General features: G+C 19.1%; 1 protein-coding gene across 1 annotated transcript, besides 2 other annotated features; it reads right to left on the bottom strand.

Annotated features, from left to right (window-relative positions):
- Nucleotides 1-11: part of a repeat region that runs on past the window's edge.
- A 335-nt stretch (nucleotides 12-346) lies between these two features.
- PGAL8A_00123100 (surface-associated interspersed protein (SURFIN)) lies at nucleotides 347-4296 on the bottom strand (the record flags this gene model as incomplete). The annotated part of the gene is made up of 3 exons (XM_028674746.1): nucleotides 347-1946; nucleotides 2029-4113; nucleotides 4193-4296. 3 exons carry the CDS (start codon nucleotides 4294-4296, stop codon nucleotides 347-349), a joined length of 3789 nt encoding a protein of 1262 aa, XP_028526346.1.
- Nucleotides 4297-11679: 7383 nt separating this feature from the next.
- Nucleotides 11680-12237: a repeat region.
- Nucleotides 12238-16895: the final 4658 nt, after the last annotated feature.

Here is a 16895-nt window from a genome sequence, read left to right as displayed (position 1 = left end):
ACATAATATAACAATTAAAAATAAAAATTAATTAATAAATTTACCTATATTGATATACAATAATATTTATAAATAGTTGATGAAATATTCTCCTAAATTTCACGTTTACATATATAACATATGTTGTTACATTTACTTTCTTAATTACTATGCTTAAAAAGTCAAATAATATTATTTATTAGTCAATTTATTTTTAATTCATAGGAAGTAATGTGTGATAATCCAATAGTAGAAAATATTTTTCATGTTCTGTGATATTTTTTTCATTTAATTAATTATCCTTATAATTATATCATACATATTCAATCAATCCACAAAATATAAAAAGGTAAATATATTTTTATCTCTACATATATAGAACACATTTATTTAACATTTCAATGGAATATAACAGTAAAATTAATAAGCCTTCATTCGTATAGTTATCTTTTTCATTTCTATTTTTATCTATATGATCGGTAATGCTTTTAGCAACCTTTTTAATAAATAATAAATTATCCTGCAATAAGGTAATATCAGAATCTGTGTCACCAAAAAAAATGTTTGAATTATGTATTATTCCACTAAGTATACTAAAAAATTTTGCATTTAACTTAATATATTGCAACATTTTTTTTTGATAATGTATTTCTGTTATAATTCTATCTAGTCTTTTCTTTGATATAGCTGCATATGAACTTCTTAAGCTTTTCATATTTGTTGAGTTATATAAAAGTTTTAGTGATATTTGTAATTTACTTAATATACGCATTAAAAAAAAAATATGTTCATATTTTGCTGCTTTTATAATTTTAGAATAAATTTCCATTGCATTCCTAGCGTTTTTTTCATCATCTAATAAAGATTGTAGCCATTTAGAACTTTCATTTATTTCGTCATCATTCATATTAAAGTGATTATTGGCTCTAGCATGGCACTCTAAGATATATTTCTTTTCATATGATAATATACTTAAAATATCATTTTTAAGATGTTTTTCATATAATTCATTTGTTGTATGATTAAACTCATCTTCATTTTTCTTATTTGTATTATATAAGAAATGAAAAATTGTTGTGAATATTTTCCCATTATCATTATACGATAAATTAAAGAACTCTAAATTCATTAAAAGAGATTTTAATAGTCTATACAATCTACCCAAAGATTTATTAGCGGAAAATATAAGAATCCTATGTTTTTTAATCAGTTGTTCATTTAAAAAATATTTTCCTTCCATAAATGATTTTTCAGAAGTATCTAATAAATTATCTAAATTATTAAATAACTTTATAAAGGTTTTTGATTTATCATTAGGTAAAAGTAACAATATACCATGAGTTAACATTGAAAACACGTTAGTCTTGATTAATTGTTTTACTTTTGTTTCTAATGTCTTAAAGCTTCTAATACTTGCTGATACACTATTTAATTTAGGAAGAAACATTTTTATTTTCATACGTATATAAAATTCATCAGGAACAGAACATTTGACTAAATTTCTGTTATATTTAATTTTTTGCAAGACTTCTTCTAAAATTTTATCTGGTGATAAACTCAAAATATCATTACGAAATTTTAATTTGTTTAAAATGCTTCTATCGACATTTTTTGATATTTTTATTATAAAATTTTTTAACTCTTCAATTTTTAAATTATAATCTTTTATTAATTTAGTTTTATTTTCTTCTAATGTTAAATGTATATTATTCAAACTGTTAGCTATAGGTATGATTGTTCTATAATCCATTTTAAAAACTTCTTTTGAGCAGAATAAAGTAAAATTTCTTATTGGTAATCTTTCCATATGGATATCTTTGAATGAAGAAAAACTTGAACTTTTTGATTTATCCATGTTACTTTTTTCTGTATCCTTTGATTTACATGGACGTTTTCTATAAGGTTTAATACTATTATCATCATCATCTAAATTGCTATTACCATCTGTTTCATTGTCTACGGCAAACCTAAAAAAAAGAAATATTATTTTTATTTATATTTATTATTCAAAATAAAAGTATCTGTATGCTATAATATTCAAATAATTACTTTTTATTTAGGTAATTGACAATTTTATTATCTAAAAATGTATGAACATCATATATTTCAATATCCATACATTTTAAATTATGAGTTATACTGAATAATTTAGCACAGACATCTTGTAAATATGACATACTATATTGTAAATCAGAAGATTCACTTTGTAAATTAGAAGATTCACTTTGTAAATTAGAAGATTCACTTTGTAAATTAGAAGATTCACTTTGCAAATTAGAAGATTCATTTTGTAAATTAGAAGATTCATTTTGTAAATTAGAAGATTTATTTTGTAAATTAGAAGATTCATTTTGCAAATTAGAAGATTCATTTTGTAAATTAGAAGATTCATTTTGTAAATTAGAAGATTCATTTTGTAAATTAGAAGATTCATTTTGTAAATTACAAGATTCGTTTTGTAAATTAGAGGAATTACTTCTTAATCTAGGAACTGTATTTTGTGAATTAGATGTATTCCTTCTCAATCTAAGTGAAGTACGGTTTAATCTTGAGGTTCTACGTCTTACTCTTGTAGTAACGTTTTTCTGTGAATTAGAATTATTATTTCTCGACGTTTGGGATGTATCTTCTAAATTATCGTCACTATCATCCACGTTTGCAGTTATTTCTTCTAAATTATCGTCACTATCATCCACGTTTGGAGCTATTTCTTCTAAATTATCGTTACAATCATCCACGTTTGGAGTTATTTCTTCTAAATTAGAGATATTATCTTGCACAATAGGATTAGTCTCTTGTAAATTATGAGTATTATTTATTGTTTGAGCGGATATATTTTGTGTATAGGGTGTAATCCTTTGTAAATTAGATAATATATGTTGTAACATAGATACAATATCTTCTAACTTATGGGAAGCACACCGTATACCAGTAGTATTCTGAGAATTATAGGCATTATGTTGTAAATTACATGTATCATATTGTAAATTAAAAGGTTCATTTTGTAAGTTAGAAGTGTGGTTTTGCATATTAAACCAAGTATTGCCTATACCAAAGTGAGTTTGAAAGTTAGATGAATAGTCTGATTGAAAAGTTTGTTGTATGTTAGATGTTAAATTTTGTAAATAACAGGAAGTATCTTGTGCATTAATAACACTATTCAGAGATTCATAAATGGGATATTGTAAATTTAAAGTTGTATTTTGTAAATTAGAGGTAGAACTTGAATTAGGGAAAATGTTTTCCATTCTAGATGTATCATTTCTCATTAGAGAACTAATATATTGAGAATTGGAAGTTGTATTTCCTAAATTATGGGTATTATTTACACTGCTAAGAGTATTTTGTTGCAAAATAGAGTTATTATGAATGCTATGAAATTCTCTTTGTGAATTAGAGGCATTATTTTGAAGACTAGAACTGGCGTAATTTAAACCCAAAGCATTATTTTCTAAGTTTGGAGCAGTATGTCGCAAATCAAGATTGGTATTTATTAAATTAAATGAACTGTTTGTTGATTCAGAATTAGTACACTTCAAATAGGAAGTATTTTGTAATTTACATATTCTACTTTGCGATTCACTAGTACTCTTATGTAAGTTTTTCATAATACATTGTAATTCGCTAGTAGTATTTTGTAATTCAGAGATGCTATTTTGCAAAGCAGACATCTTGTCTTGCAATGTGTTGTCATTAGGTTGTAAATTCAAACATTCACTTCTTAAAACAGGGCTTTCATTATATAAACATTGATAAGTATGCTTCAAAATATCGATACTACTTTTTATATAGAAATTTATACTTCTAACACACATATTAGCATTCCCTAAAAACATTTCTATATTCTTTGAGTCATTACTAGTATTTTGTAAATCAAAATTCCTATTCTGAGAAGTAGTTGTATTACTGTTTGAAGTAGAAATATTGTTTCTTATATTAGAGTTATCTTCTGAAACTCTTAAAGTATTTTCTGGGCCAGAATTAATACTTTCCATATGAGTTGATAGATCTTCTAAACTTTCAGGTGTTATATTTGAACTCACTGATGGATTTTCTAAATTAACATACAATTCATCTAACAAAATTTTTTCTACTAAATCATCTGGAATATCATCTTCATTTTCAAGGAAACTTCTAAAAATTAAAAGAAATATATGCATGCATAAAATTGATAATCAGTATAAAAAATAAAAATTTGTTATATATTATCTACTTTTCTACAGAGAATTCTTTGTCACTATTTGGTTCCTGTGAAATGCTTATTTGTATTAATACGAAAATTTGAAAAATAAAAATATATAAAATAAAATTTAGCATTTTTTTAATGTTGTAATATATATTTCTTTCAAAAATTAAACATGAGAGTAAATATAATAGATTTATTAGGTATACAATCTATTTAATCTATTTAATCTTAGTATTATTTTTCGATAATTTTTATATTATTTTCTTAACAAAACTTTGTGTTTTTAGATCTTTAGATAAAATGAAAAATAAATAACGTTAATATATTACATATATTTCTTATTTAACACTATCATTTTTTTAACTGCATACAAATTATTAGTTGTTTTTAACTACAAAAAAAGAATTATTTTATTTTTAAAATTTCTATAAAGTTAAATGTTGAATTTTTTTTGTTATATTTTTAAATTGCATAAATTATTAAATATTTAAAAAATAAAAAAAAGTTTTTAATTAATATCCTTTGTTATTGTATGCCTTTACATGTGAAAAATTAACTAAGAACCTTATAGGGAATAAGTATTAACTAAAAAAATATTTTTATCAAATATTAAATGTTTCTTCTTTTTTTTTTATGATGCATGTTTTTAATATTAATTAAATAACTTTTTTTAATTAAATTAAAAATATTTTAATCTATATTTATATTTTTTATTTAATACTTTTACCATATTTGTATTTGGATAAATTACTTTTTAGTTATTTGGCATAAGTATAGAAATTCTCTCCTATAAAAATAAATAGGAAAAAAAAGAGCTATGTATTCATATATACCCAAGATGTCTATGATAATAACAGATCCTTTCATATAGCATGCAGGAATATTTTTTATATGATTCATAAGAAATTTAGAATTTTAATGTTCAAAAAGTTATTTCATATAGAAATGATATTTTGCTACGTATAACAATAATATAACAAAGAAAATCACTGCTTTCACTCTACTTTTCTTTAATATAAATAGTTATTTTTTTTTATATATATACGTTCATATACAATACCACTGTTATATTCATAATGGTTTTTTAAATATATTCATAAATAGAATATTTTAAAATAAAAAAGATAAAAAGGAATAGTAAATAATTATGTTAGTGAAGATAATGTAATAAAAATAATTTGTTTTATTGAAAACTAAAGTAAAAAATTAATTATTAAGATTTTTAGAGTAGCATCTGCTTAATTCAAAATGTAAAATATGTTGTGAAAACAAATGTTCATTCAAAATATTAAATTTTGAAAAAATAAAAATGATGATACGTTTATTGGATATTTTGCTATTTTTTTTTATGACTATTTTATTTTTTTTCCTTTAAACATATTTTTATTTATAACTTGTTGAAATGCAGATTTGTCAGTCACACTTCCTAAATGGAATTGTTAACATTTTTATGAAGAAAAAGAAGTAAAATAATAATATATAAATGAAAATAACAATTCATATGATTCGTATTGATAAACAAATTTGAAATGTTATGTTCAAACAAAAATTAAATATTTTGAAAAAAACCCATAATCTATAAATTAACATTTGGAGTACCTTAATATTACCTCTTTTGAATTTACTACTAATGTAAAAGAAATAAAAATTAAAAACTATATTAATGAAATAAAAAAGTTAAAATCTATAAAAAAATACAAATTTATTTAATAACATTATATTGTCAAAACATGTTTCATTTTAGGAAGATACAAAAAAAAGTCTCTAAATTTATTTTTGATACTTATAATTTATCCTAGCATTCTAAAGATTTTAATACTTTTTTATAAAATATATTATTTAAAATTATTAAGTAAGTAAAATTTAATTATTTTTGTTTTGAAGAATTTCTCACTTAAATTTTCAAAAAAAAAGGGTTATTCTTGAAACTAAGAATCAGAATATAAATTTTTTCTATGGATTTAAAGATATAATCAAAATGAAAACATTTTTACAGTATTTTTTTTTAATATTTTATTGGCCTTTCAATTCACATAAAATTTTATTATTTTTATTTTTACCAATTTATTTTAAAAAAAATTAATAGTATTAATATACATAAAAATAAGGATACAATATTAATATATTTTTGAAAAAATTATAAAATAAATTACACCAAAAAGAAAAACATAAATAACTTATTGGTATATGTGCTTCGAAGTATAACCTGCATATTTTTCTAAATGAGATCTCTTTTATTTAAAATATATTTCATTTAAATGTATTTTACAAACAAAAAAAAAAAAAAAAAAAAAAAAAAAAAAAATGAAATCCTTAACATTTATTTTATTTTCACATATTTTTTCCTATTTCTTTCGATATATGAATTAACGCTTGAAAATGTATATGGGAAAAGAAAAGTAAATTTAATGATGAATATTATTAATATGTCATAAATAATTAAATATAGGAGTGCAATATTTTTATTAGATATATTAACTTTTGTTTATTTCGTACGTTTTAATTTTGTATTATATTGATTTTCTATACTTAAACATAATAATATGGTAATAAATAATGCATCCACCTTGAATCTGGAGTAATATAAAAGTTCTAAGGTTCCAGCTTAATTAAACATTAAGATAGGGAGGAATAATAATGTTTTTTACATCTGATAATTTTTCCTATTAGTAGAAATTTAACTGAATTAAAAAATAAATGAACTTGAATTTTTTGAAAGATATAATTAAATTCAAAAGACTTAATAATTCACAATTTAAAATAAAGTAAAATAATGAATTTTTATACTTCTAATGTACAATAAAGGTTAAAAGAAAAATATAAAAACATTATTTTTATTGTTTTATTAACTTCAAATCACATGATACATTCTGAAATTATTTTTAGTTATTTTATTAATTGGTTTATCAACTATTTTTACAGATAGTTGAACAAAAAAATTAGTGGAGAACATTTAGAATTATCTCTTAAAATTTTAGTTGTTTCAAAATTTATGTTGATACTACAAAAAAGCAAACCTTATATATATAACTTATACAATTGGAATTTATTTACTTTAGTAAAAATCATCTTTATTTTTCTTAAAAAACTTAAATCCTAGTTAAAACTATTAATAATATGTAAAATGTTCTTTTGATATTAGTTAACAAATTTAAACTAAGGATATTAACATTAGTTAAAAAAAAAAGGAAAAAAAATTAAACATTATAAAAAAATAAAATCCTTTTTACTTTCTTTTAATTACGAATTTATTTTTATTTTGCTTAAAAATTAATTCGATTTACAAAAACGCATTGCTATTCAATTCATCTTTTCAAAGAAAAAAAAATAAATATAAAAATTAAAAGTATATTAAACAAAACAATTTATAAAAATAAAAAGTAATAATTTTTTTAATTAGAGAATGTGAACAACTGTCTTTCTATTTTCTTATAAGTTACTACCTATTATTTTATAAAGTATTATTAATATTTTTTATTAGTCAGTTGTTGAAAATTTAGGATATTTGAATATATGTTGACTATTAACTATTCAAAATAAATTAAGGAAATGACTATTATGAAGGTGTTAATTAACATATTTAAGCTCAAACAAAGTTATTTAGTTTTTTAATAACAAGGAAAATAAAGAAAACTTTTCATTGATTAAATTTTATAAAAAAGGTAAAATTTCAATGTTTCAAAATAAAAAAATCATTTTCTTAGAATCATATGATATATTTTTAGTGTTTTCTTGTTATTACATAAAAGGTTATCACATGTCAACTTTTGTAATAATTTCAGAACATGCAATAAATATTCTATTTAAAGCGAAATGTCTTAAAACCTAATTAAGAAAAGATTTTTATAATGTTGTATTATGAAAAACTTTATGAAAACAGCTACTATTACTTATGGAAAAACATTCATGCAAATAATCTCTATGTGATTCATTATAAGTTTTACATGGACTCAGAAATAGAAAAAAATTTTAAAATTTAATTAGTTTAAATTTATATAATCACATTTTAGGACTTTCATTAAAAAAAAAATTTTTAATGAATGGGATAGAATCTTATAAATGTAAATATTATTATTTAATACTTTTATTATTTAAAATGTAAATGTTTCCTTACTAAATTCCCTATTTATTCAAAATTTTGGCGTAATTTAATCAAACAAAATATATTTATTAAATACTTTTTACTTTACCTATAATTTCTCCATTGAATTATGATTTGTTAATTGGTCATAAAAAGACATTTAAAATCTTTTGAAAGGTCAGATTAGTGGATAATATGTAGAGATATTTTTACATAAATTATTTATTATAATATTAATTGACACTAATAATAATTAATTAATCATATATTCTACTTTTTATTTTAACATAAAATTTTATTATATTTATATAACTTATTAAATAATACAAACATTATTATTTATTTTAATATTAAGATAATATACATGTTATATTATAAACATATATAATACCATGCATTTTTCCTAAACTCTATGTCAAGTATTAGTCAAAGGGAAGGTTATTTTTCTTCAAAAAAAAATTTCATTATATATTTTTTTCAATAATAAAAAAAATAAAATAAAATTTATTATTGACGATATAATAAATAAAAATTACCATCTAACATTTTAAAATTTTAATATAATGAAAAAGTATAAGTATAAGTGTTATTATTTGCATGTAAGATATATGAAGATTTGTATATAAAAATATTCATAGCAACATTTTTTATGTAAAGATAGTTATTATTATTATTGTTTAAAGATCCATATTTTTAAATGAGTATTTAAAGTTGATGTTACAAGAAATACCTAATAATAAAAAATTTATATAAAAAACTGTTCGAATTAACTTTCATTTTTAAAAAAAAATTATTTTTTTTTAAAAAAATTTTCAGAAAGATTTTTTATTTTTTAAAAGAAAAAAGATTATGATTTTTTCATTTAATTAAAGCTAGCATTTTTTCAATAATATGCGTTGAAACCTATAATTAAAAAATAAGATATAAAATGAATTTGTTTATTTTATTATATATGGAAAATTATATAGAAGATTTATAATTTTTTATGTAATACTTTTATAATAATTAATTTGGTAAAGATTTCTCTACTGTCTTTTTATTAATATAACTGTTTAAAATTTTATAAAAGAAATAAAAGAACCAAATAAATAAATCAAACACCAAGATTATTATAACTAATACTAACTATTGATTCAAATCTTCATGTACTTTTTTACATCTATTGTTTAAATAAATTATTTTCATCCCTGATATATCTTCAGGTAATAATTTTAAAGCATCAGGATATACAATCCACTTCAAACAATACAATATATGGTGTCTCTTTTGTATGTCCATGAGATGTATTATTATAAATTAATACTCATTTTTAAGTATTCCCTCAAAATATATCTTTTTTTTTATATACAGTTTTTAATATATAATAATGACTTTTATGTGAACTTTCATTATGCCATTCCCCTCGTATGATGAGCACTAGCAAGATATAATTTTATCTTTAATTATGTAGTTATACATTTTCACTATTATTCATATAAATAAAACGACGATCTCTTGTAATAGTACTTGGGCATCTAATTTATTAATTGGTCATTCATAAACTTTTTTAAAGCTTTGAATAGTCATGTTAATAGAAAGCATGCAGAGAGATTTTTATTCATTTTGTTTTATTATAAAATCACTTAATATAGATAATCATATACCTTTTATGTAATTAACTATTTATTATAAAATAAATAGATATATATACGAATAATTATATACCTCTTATATAATTACCTATTTTACTATAAAATAAACAAAAAAATTTCTATTATATCTTGTTTTTTAATAACTTTACTAAATATTTTTTTGTCAAAAATAATTATATCTATAAATTAAGAAAAATAATTCACACTAAAAACCCAAAATTAATTTTTTTTATGTGAAGAGTTGTACTACACAAGAGAAAAATTAAAAACAATAGCATATATTATTTTTTAATAGTTTTACTATTATTATTATTTCCTTTAAATGTATATATTTAGATAAGTTTTTAGAGATATTCATCTTTAATATACCATGTGTCTATCTTTAAGCACAATATTTTGTTTAGGCACTTTTATAGAATTATTCATACCTATGTTTTTCAATTATCTTGTATTCTTTTTCAATCATTTTTATGTAATCTTTTTTTTGTTAAATAAAATTTCAAAAAAGTCAATAATATCTTTTATTTGCCATAATTTAAATACTTTTATGGTTTTATTATCTATAAATATTATTATAGATTTATTTTCATTAGTATTTAAATAAATAAAATAAGTAAAAATATTTTTATTTGTGCATGTTAAATATTAAGAAAATGTGCACTCATAAACGAATATACTAAAAAAATAAGTTCATAAAAAATATGTACACTAAAAAAAAAACACGTAAAAAAAGTACACTAAAAAAAATACTCTCTCTAAATGTAAATTCACTAAGGAAAAAAGAATGTTATTATATTTTATTATATTTTTATTTCTTTACGTGAACTTACAATAATACGAAAAAAAAAATATATATTTTTTTTGTATTTTTCTTTTAATTAAAAACATTATTCTGTTTTTTTATATTGCTGAAAAAGATAATGTAAAATATTTCTTTATGAATTATTAAAAAGGTAATGATAAATATAATATGCATATAGTATTGTATAAATTAACTAAAATAGTGATTAATATAGTTATTATTTAACACTATTTAATAAATGTACATAATTTATTTAACATTTTATTTTAATTAAAATAAAATAAATAGGATTTTTCACTACATGTTCTTTATTAATTTGCTTGTTCATTGGTAATGAAATCGTTGAATTGGAAATTAATAAATCATTCTTTTAATGATCAAGACAATAGAGAATATGTGGAAAAGTCTCGGTTTGTTTTGCTTATTATAATGTTAATTTATATAAATAATAATTAATTTTTTATAAATTATTCTATTTTTTTAAACAAAAAATTTATTTTTACATTTAAAATTTTTAATATATTTACATAATTCTAATTGTTTATCACTCAATGATAAATTTACTACATATATTACATTATAGTCAACTTATACCAAAATAATACTAAATACAACCATATGAATTTTTAATACACATCACTTACACATTATACAAAAATCAATTAATTTTGTTACTGATGGAAAAAAAAAATTACAATAATATATATATATTTTTTTTTTTAAAATGTAAGGAAATAAAAATATATAAAAAAAAATTATCATTCATGTATTAAAACATGTGACACGGTGCATGCATTTTTAATGTACTTATTCTTTAAAATTCATTCATTCTATATATTTGGTTAATAAAAGGCTTTATTAACCTTTTTGGAAAATAAAAAGATTAGCTAAATGAAGAATACGAAGTTTGTCATGCATACACACAAAAAAAAAAATTGATGATTTTTTTTTGTTTGTACTTTTTTTTAGAATAAAAGTACAAAGATTGTCAGTAATAAAATTTGATAAAAAAATGCAAAGATCGTCAGAAAAAAAATTTATTAAAAAAATCAATTAGGAAAATATTTGTTACCAATAAATAAAAAAAAAAAAAAAAAAAAGAATTTTTTTTTTAGGTAATGAAATAGTTTTTGTAATGAATTTTGTAGAAGAAAATTTTATACATATAACAATAAAATTTTCATGTAATTAATATTCATGTAATTTATTTGAATTTTTACTAATTGTTTTATGTTTGTTAATTCAACAGAAATATATATTAATTGCTGAATGTAACTCATAACCAATAAACTAATAATTTACAATTAATTAATAATTAATGTTCAATAAGGATTTAAATTTTTAATAAAAATAAAGATTTTTATTAAAGTAAATAAATGCCTATTGAAATTAAAGAATGCTGAATGAAGTAGATTACGTAATTAAGCATCACCCATTTAAAGCATTTAAAAATATATATAAATACATCAAAACCGTAGAGGCAGCTTTATATGCTCTTTATTAATTTGTTTTTTCAGTACTCTAATAAAGTCACCGAACACCAAGTTAATAAATCAGGATGGTATATTTTTTATTGGATACTAGAACTGAGTTGTATGCCATATCTTATCCATCAACCTAAAAATTGGAGTAAATCTGATTTAAGTGTATTTCCAATTAATGTTTATGTATTATTCAATGGAGAGGAGGTGTACATTTCTAAAGAAGTTGTAATTAGTATGAAAAATACAAATAAACTGGCTAAAACAAGATTTCCTATAGTATATACGGGAAAAACACTTATTTTAATCAATGGTATAGTAATGAATCAGTTATAATATTACATTATGATGAATAATGATAATTAAAATATATAATGGAAGTTAAGATGTATAAAGAAAAGAGTCCAAAAAATACTAGTTAAGCACTAATTCAAAATTTTATTAACAAAACATATTAAGAGCCTCATGAATATAAGGATATATTGAGTAAATTATTATAATCTATTTAATTACTCAGGGAAACATAATGAATATAGTGTCAGATAGATATATAACATTAATTAAAGGACAGGGATAATCTAGGAGATTATTTCATTAATTGTCTATTCCATGACTTTCTTAGAGTATTGGTCTATAAATTATATTATAAACCTTCTTTATATAATATTTAGATAAATAAATATAATAATAAAATTTTATTTTTCGCATACTAAATCACTGGGTTAATGTTCTATAATAAACGTGTATACTAAAATATGTATGTACTTACACTAAAAGTACAATAAAAAAAAGTTTAAATAAATAATTTTTTTTTTTTTTTGTGTTTATATCTACATCTTAAAAAAAAATATCATATATATTTTTTTTTTTTTGAATATCATGTTCGAATTACAATGGATTATATGTTTTTTTTAAGTTAAGATCTTATGTTAAGGAGATTACATTTTGGATTTCCATTTAAATTAAAAAAAAATTAACTAACAAATAGTATTTGATTTTGGTTAATAAAAATAAAATTTTTAAATTAAAATTTTAATTAAATTGAAATTAAATTAAGTATAGCTTACTTTACATGTTTTTCGTTAATTTTCTTGTTCAAAATTAGCAAAGTTATTGAAGAGTCAATAAATAAATCAAGTATATGACAAATGGATTAATAAATAATATGTACAGTTATCTCTAATAATTTAATTAATTGAAATTTAGATTTAATGATATAAACTTGTAAGCTATATTTATATATCCTCCTTCATTGAGAATTTTATTCTTCTTAAGAGACATTTATTTACTTTAATGAAAATCCTATATTTTCATTAACAATTTAAATCCTCCTTAATTATCGATTTTTAATTACATATATTTTTTTATAATGTTATGAGTAATATATATCCATTCAATAGCATTATTCTCAAATTAACCAACATAAATAACAAAATATATTAAATAAATGCAACAAAATAGAAAAATTTTATTTTTGTTAATATAAAATTTACTTACATAAATTTAAAATAAAATATACTACAAGAAACATTTTTTATCAATAATTTTTCCCTCTATTTTTCGATAATTTTAATCATTTCAAATAAAAAAAATATATTTTATATATTTTAAAAATTTATAAATAAAAAAAAAATAAAATCAACAATTAATTTTTTTTTCTTATCTAGCTCTTGTATGGCTAACTATTTGTTTTCCAGATAGATATTACTTTTTATTCTTAAAAAGGTTAATAATATATTTTATTAATCACTACATTATTAAAGTATTCTCCTAGACATTTCTCGTACGCGTCTAACTTTATATCTTCTATTATAGACCCATAGATTTAAAAAGATAAAAAATGCTTTCACATACAAACTGCAATCTTATCTAGTTTTTATGTGCCATCGTGTGAAAAGTTTTTGTATTCCACTAGCTTTATTTATTCTATTATTGAATTGTTAATTAACTATTCAAAGACTTTGATGTATTATTTAGTAAAAAAATGAATATAAAATATTTGTAGTGGATTAGACTACTTCTGTTTATTTTAAAAAAAATTATTGCTATATATTAGAAAACTTTATATAATAAAACACGATGAAATAAATAGTTAATTTTGTTTAACATTTCTAATTATTAAATAAAATATGTTAAAGTCTATAATATTCGTAACGGAGTATTCGTTTTATAGGAGTCATCTGTTAAATTTAATAAAAATTTCTTTCAATTTTAATTAAAACCTAAATTTTTATATTAAAAACCTTTAATTATTTCTAAAATAAACTTTTTATACAAAGTAATAAATTTCCATTATAAAATAATAGCATATATAAAAATTCTTATATTAAAAATAAAAAGCAAAAACTCTTCTTTCTCAAAGAAAAAAAAAAAATATATCTCTTTTTTTTTGAAATTGAATAAAATATAAATAACGAAAACAATGTTACAAAACAAATAAGAAGATAAAATTTTTTTTTTAGTTATGTGAATTAATATGTCTAATTATTTTTTTTAAAACTAGCATTTTAAAATGTTTTCCTAAACATCAATGTGTAAACCTAATTTTTTATTTTATTTATAATTTATTAACTATTATATTGTAAAAGACTAATGATATCCTATATATACTAACTATATACTATAAATTTATGTATAGAAAAATGTTAATAATATAGTTTTGTTTATTAAGGCCTTTTATATAATATATCCATGTTAAAATTATGCTTTACGAACAGTTTAATTTACAGATATATGTTCTTATAATATAATCATATTCATTCAATTTTTCTTCTATATAATTGTAGGTTATACATGATATCTCGATGTAATATTCTTTTTTTGGAAACCATAATTTTATTAAGTCTTTGAATATTTACTTCCTTTATATTACTCAAAAATTTAAAGAGTTCATTTGTTGAAATATTAATTTTATCGATTAATGATGAAGTTTTAGTGATTCAATTTTCTCAATCTTTTTCATTTTTTTGATTTTTTTTCTTTTCTTCATATAAGGGCATATTCCCATTTCTGAGACTACCACAATTTTCAATCATATAGCTAAACATAATTTCAAAATAATTTTTCTTCTTTTTTTTTTTTTTCAAGTTTCTTATTAATTTCTTATAATGTACATTTTATAGAAGTGTAAGATATATAAACTTCATATATACATAGTATTGATAAGCTGATAATAAATAATTAAAAAAAATAAAATGCTATTGGAGTTTTCATTGTAATTTAAATAAAAACAAATAAAAGAAAAAGTAGTCTTTTCTTATATTATATATTTTAAAAATCATTGACTGAATATATGCATAACAATAAAAATCCTTTTTATTATAGAGATAAAAATTTTTAAACAATAATTTTTATATTTTAATGTTTAAGAATTATTTGACTCAATTTAGAAATATTTTTTAACTTTCATAAAAAAAATTATAAAAAAATAATTTCAAATTTATTTAATTAAATAGTAATTTAAATTTTTACTATTTAAAAACTATTTTAATTTTTCTAATAAAAATATTGAAAAAAAAAGGCACGATTTTTATAAACCCTTAGTTATTAGTTTTTTTATTATAATTAAATTTATGGAGAATTAAATATTTCATAGAATAAATTACATTTAAAAAAAAGGAATTCATGATATATTACAAAAATGAGATGTGCATAAAATTCTACTTTCTAATTATAATGCGTTTAATAACTCAATTATTTATTTTGCATCTTTATTTATTCATTAATATTGCAATAAAGAAAAAGGCGCTCTTTTAAATTTATAAAAAAAGCTTTCAGTTTACTAAAAGAGTTTTATATATTCTTTCCATAAAGATAAAAATTAAAAAATACAATTATTAGTTACAATCAACTTTTATCATATTACAAACAGCATATCTTAATTTTTTTTTTTATATGAAAATTTAATGCTCATTTTTTTCTTTGTGATAAAAGATAAAAAAATAGTCTTAAAATGATGCAACACTTTTTTTCCTTTTGTGAAAAAGGAAAATCTATATATATAAAAGCATTTTAAATAATTACATGTAAATATCTTATTAAGGAAATTGATAAAATTATCATATTGATAATTACATATTATACAAAATGATTATTTTTATTTATATTTTTTTTTTTTTTTAAGGTGCTTTTTATTTATAAGGAATATAACTGTGAGCTACAAATATTTATCTTAGTATTCATTATTATAATACATTTTACTAGTTCAAATATTATAATTTAAATTTCACAATCACTATTTTCATTTTTCAGCTATTCTAATTTTTTATAAATCCGTTACATATTTGAATAGATACAATTTTATTTCAATTCTTGATTTTTATAATTTAGAATTACTATATATAAATATCTATTTTGTCATATTCAAACTTATAACATAATAATTCTTATATTTTAATTAAAATAAAATTTTTATTATCTATTTTAAAATAAAAATAAAATATTTATTATTTACAGAATTTTTAATTAACACATTTGTATAATTCTAATATTATATTCACAATTATTAAATAAATATAATTATTCGCATCCAGTAATACATTAATATATTTTCGTTTTTTCCTATTTTTATATTTAATAATCTTTAATTTTCATTTTAATAACCATTTTATTATCGTCAATATTAAATTTTACATTTTCATTTTTAAAAAATTTTTTATTATTTTTACTTAACAATTATATTTTTTTTTACCTAAATATTTTCATAAATGATATTTATAAATGTTGTTTAAAAATC

The sequence above is a fragment of the Plasmodium gallinaceum genome (genome assembly GCF_900005855.1).
Source record: "Plasmodium gallinaceum strain 8A genome assembly, contig: PGAL8A_v1_63, whole genome shotgun sequence".
Lineage (NCBI taxonomy): Eukaryota > Apicomplexa > Aconoidasida > Haemosporida > Plasmodiidae > Plasmodium > Plasmodium gallinaceum.
This window is presented reverse-complemented; position numbering and strand designations above follow the sequence as displayed.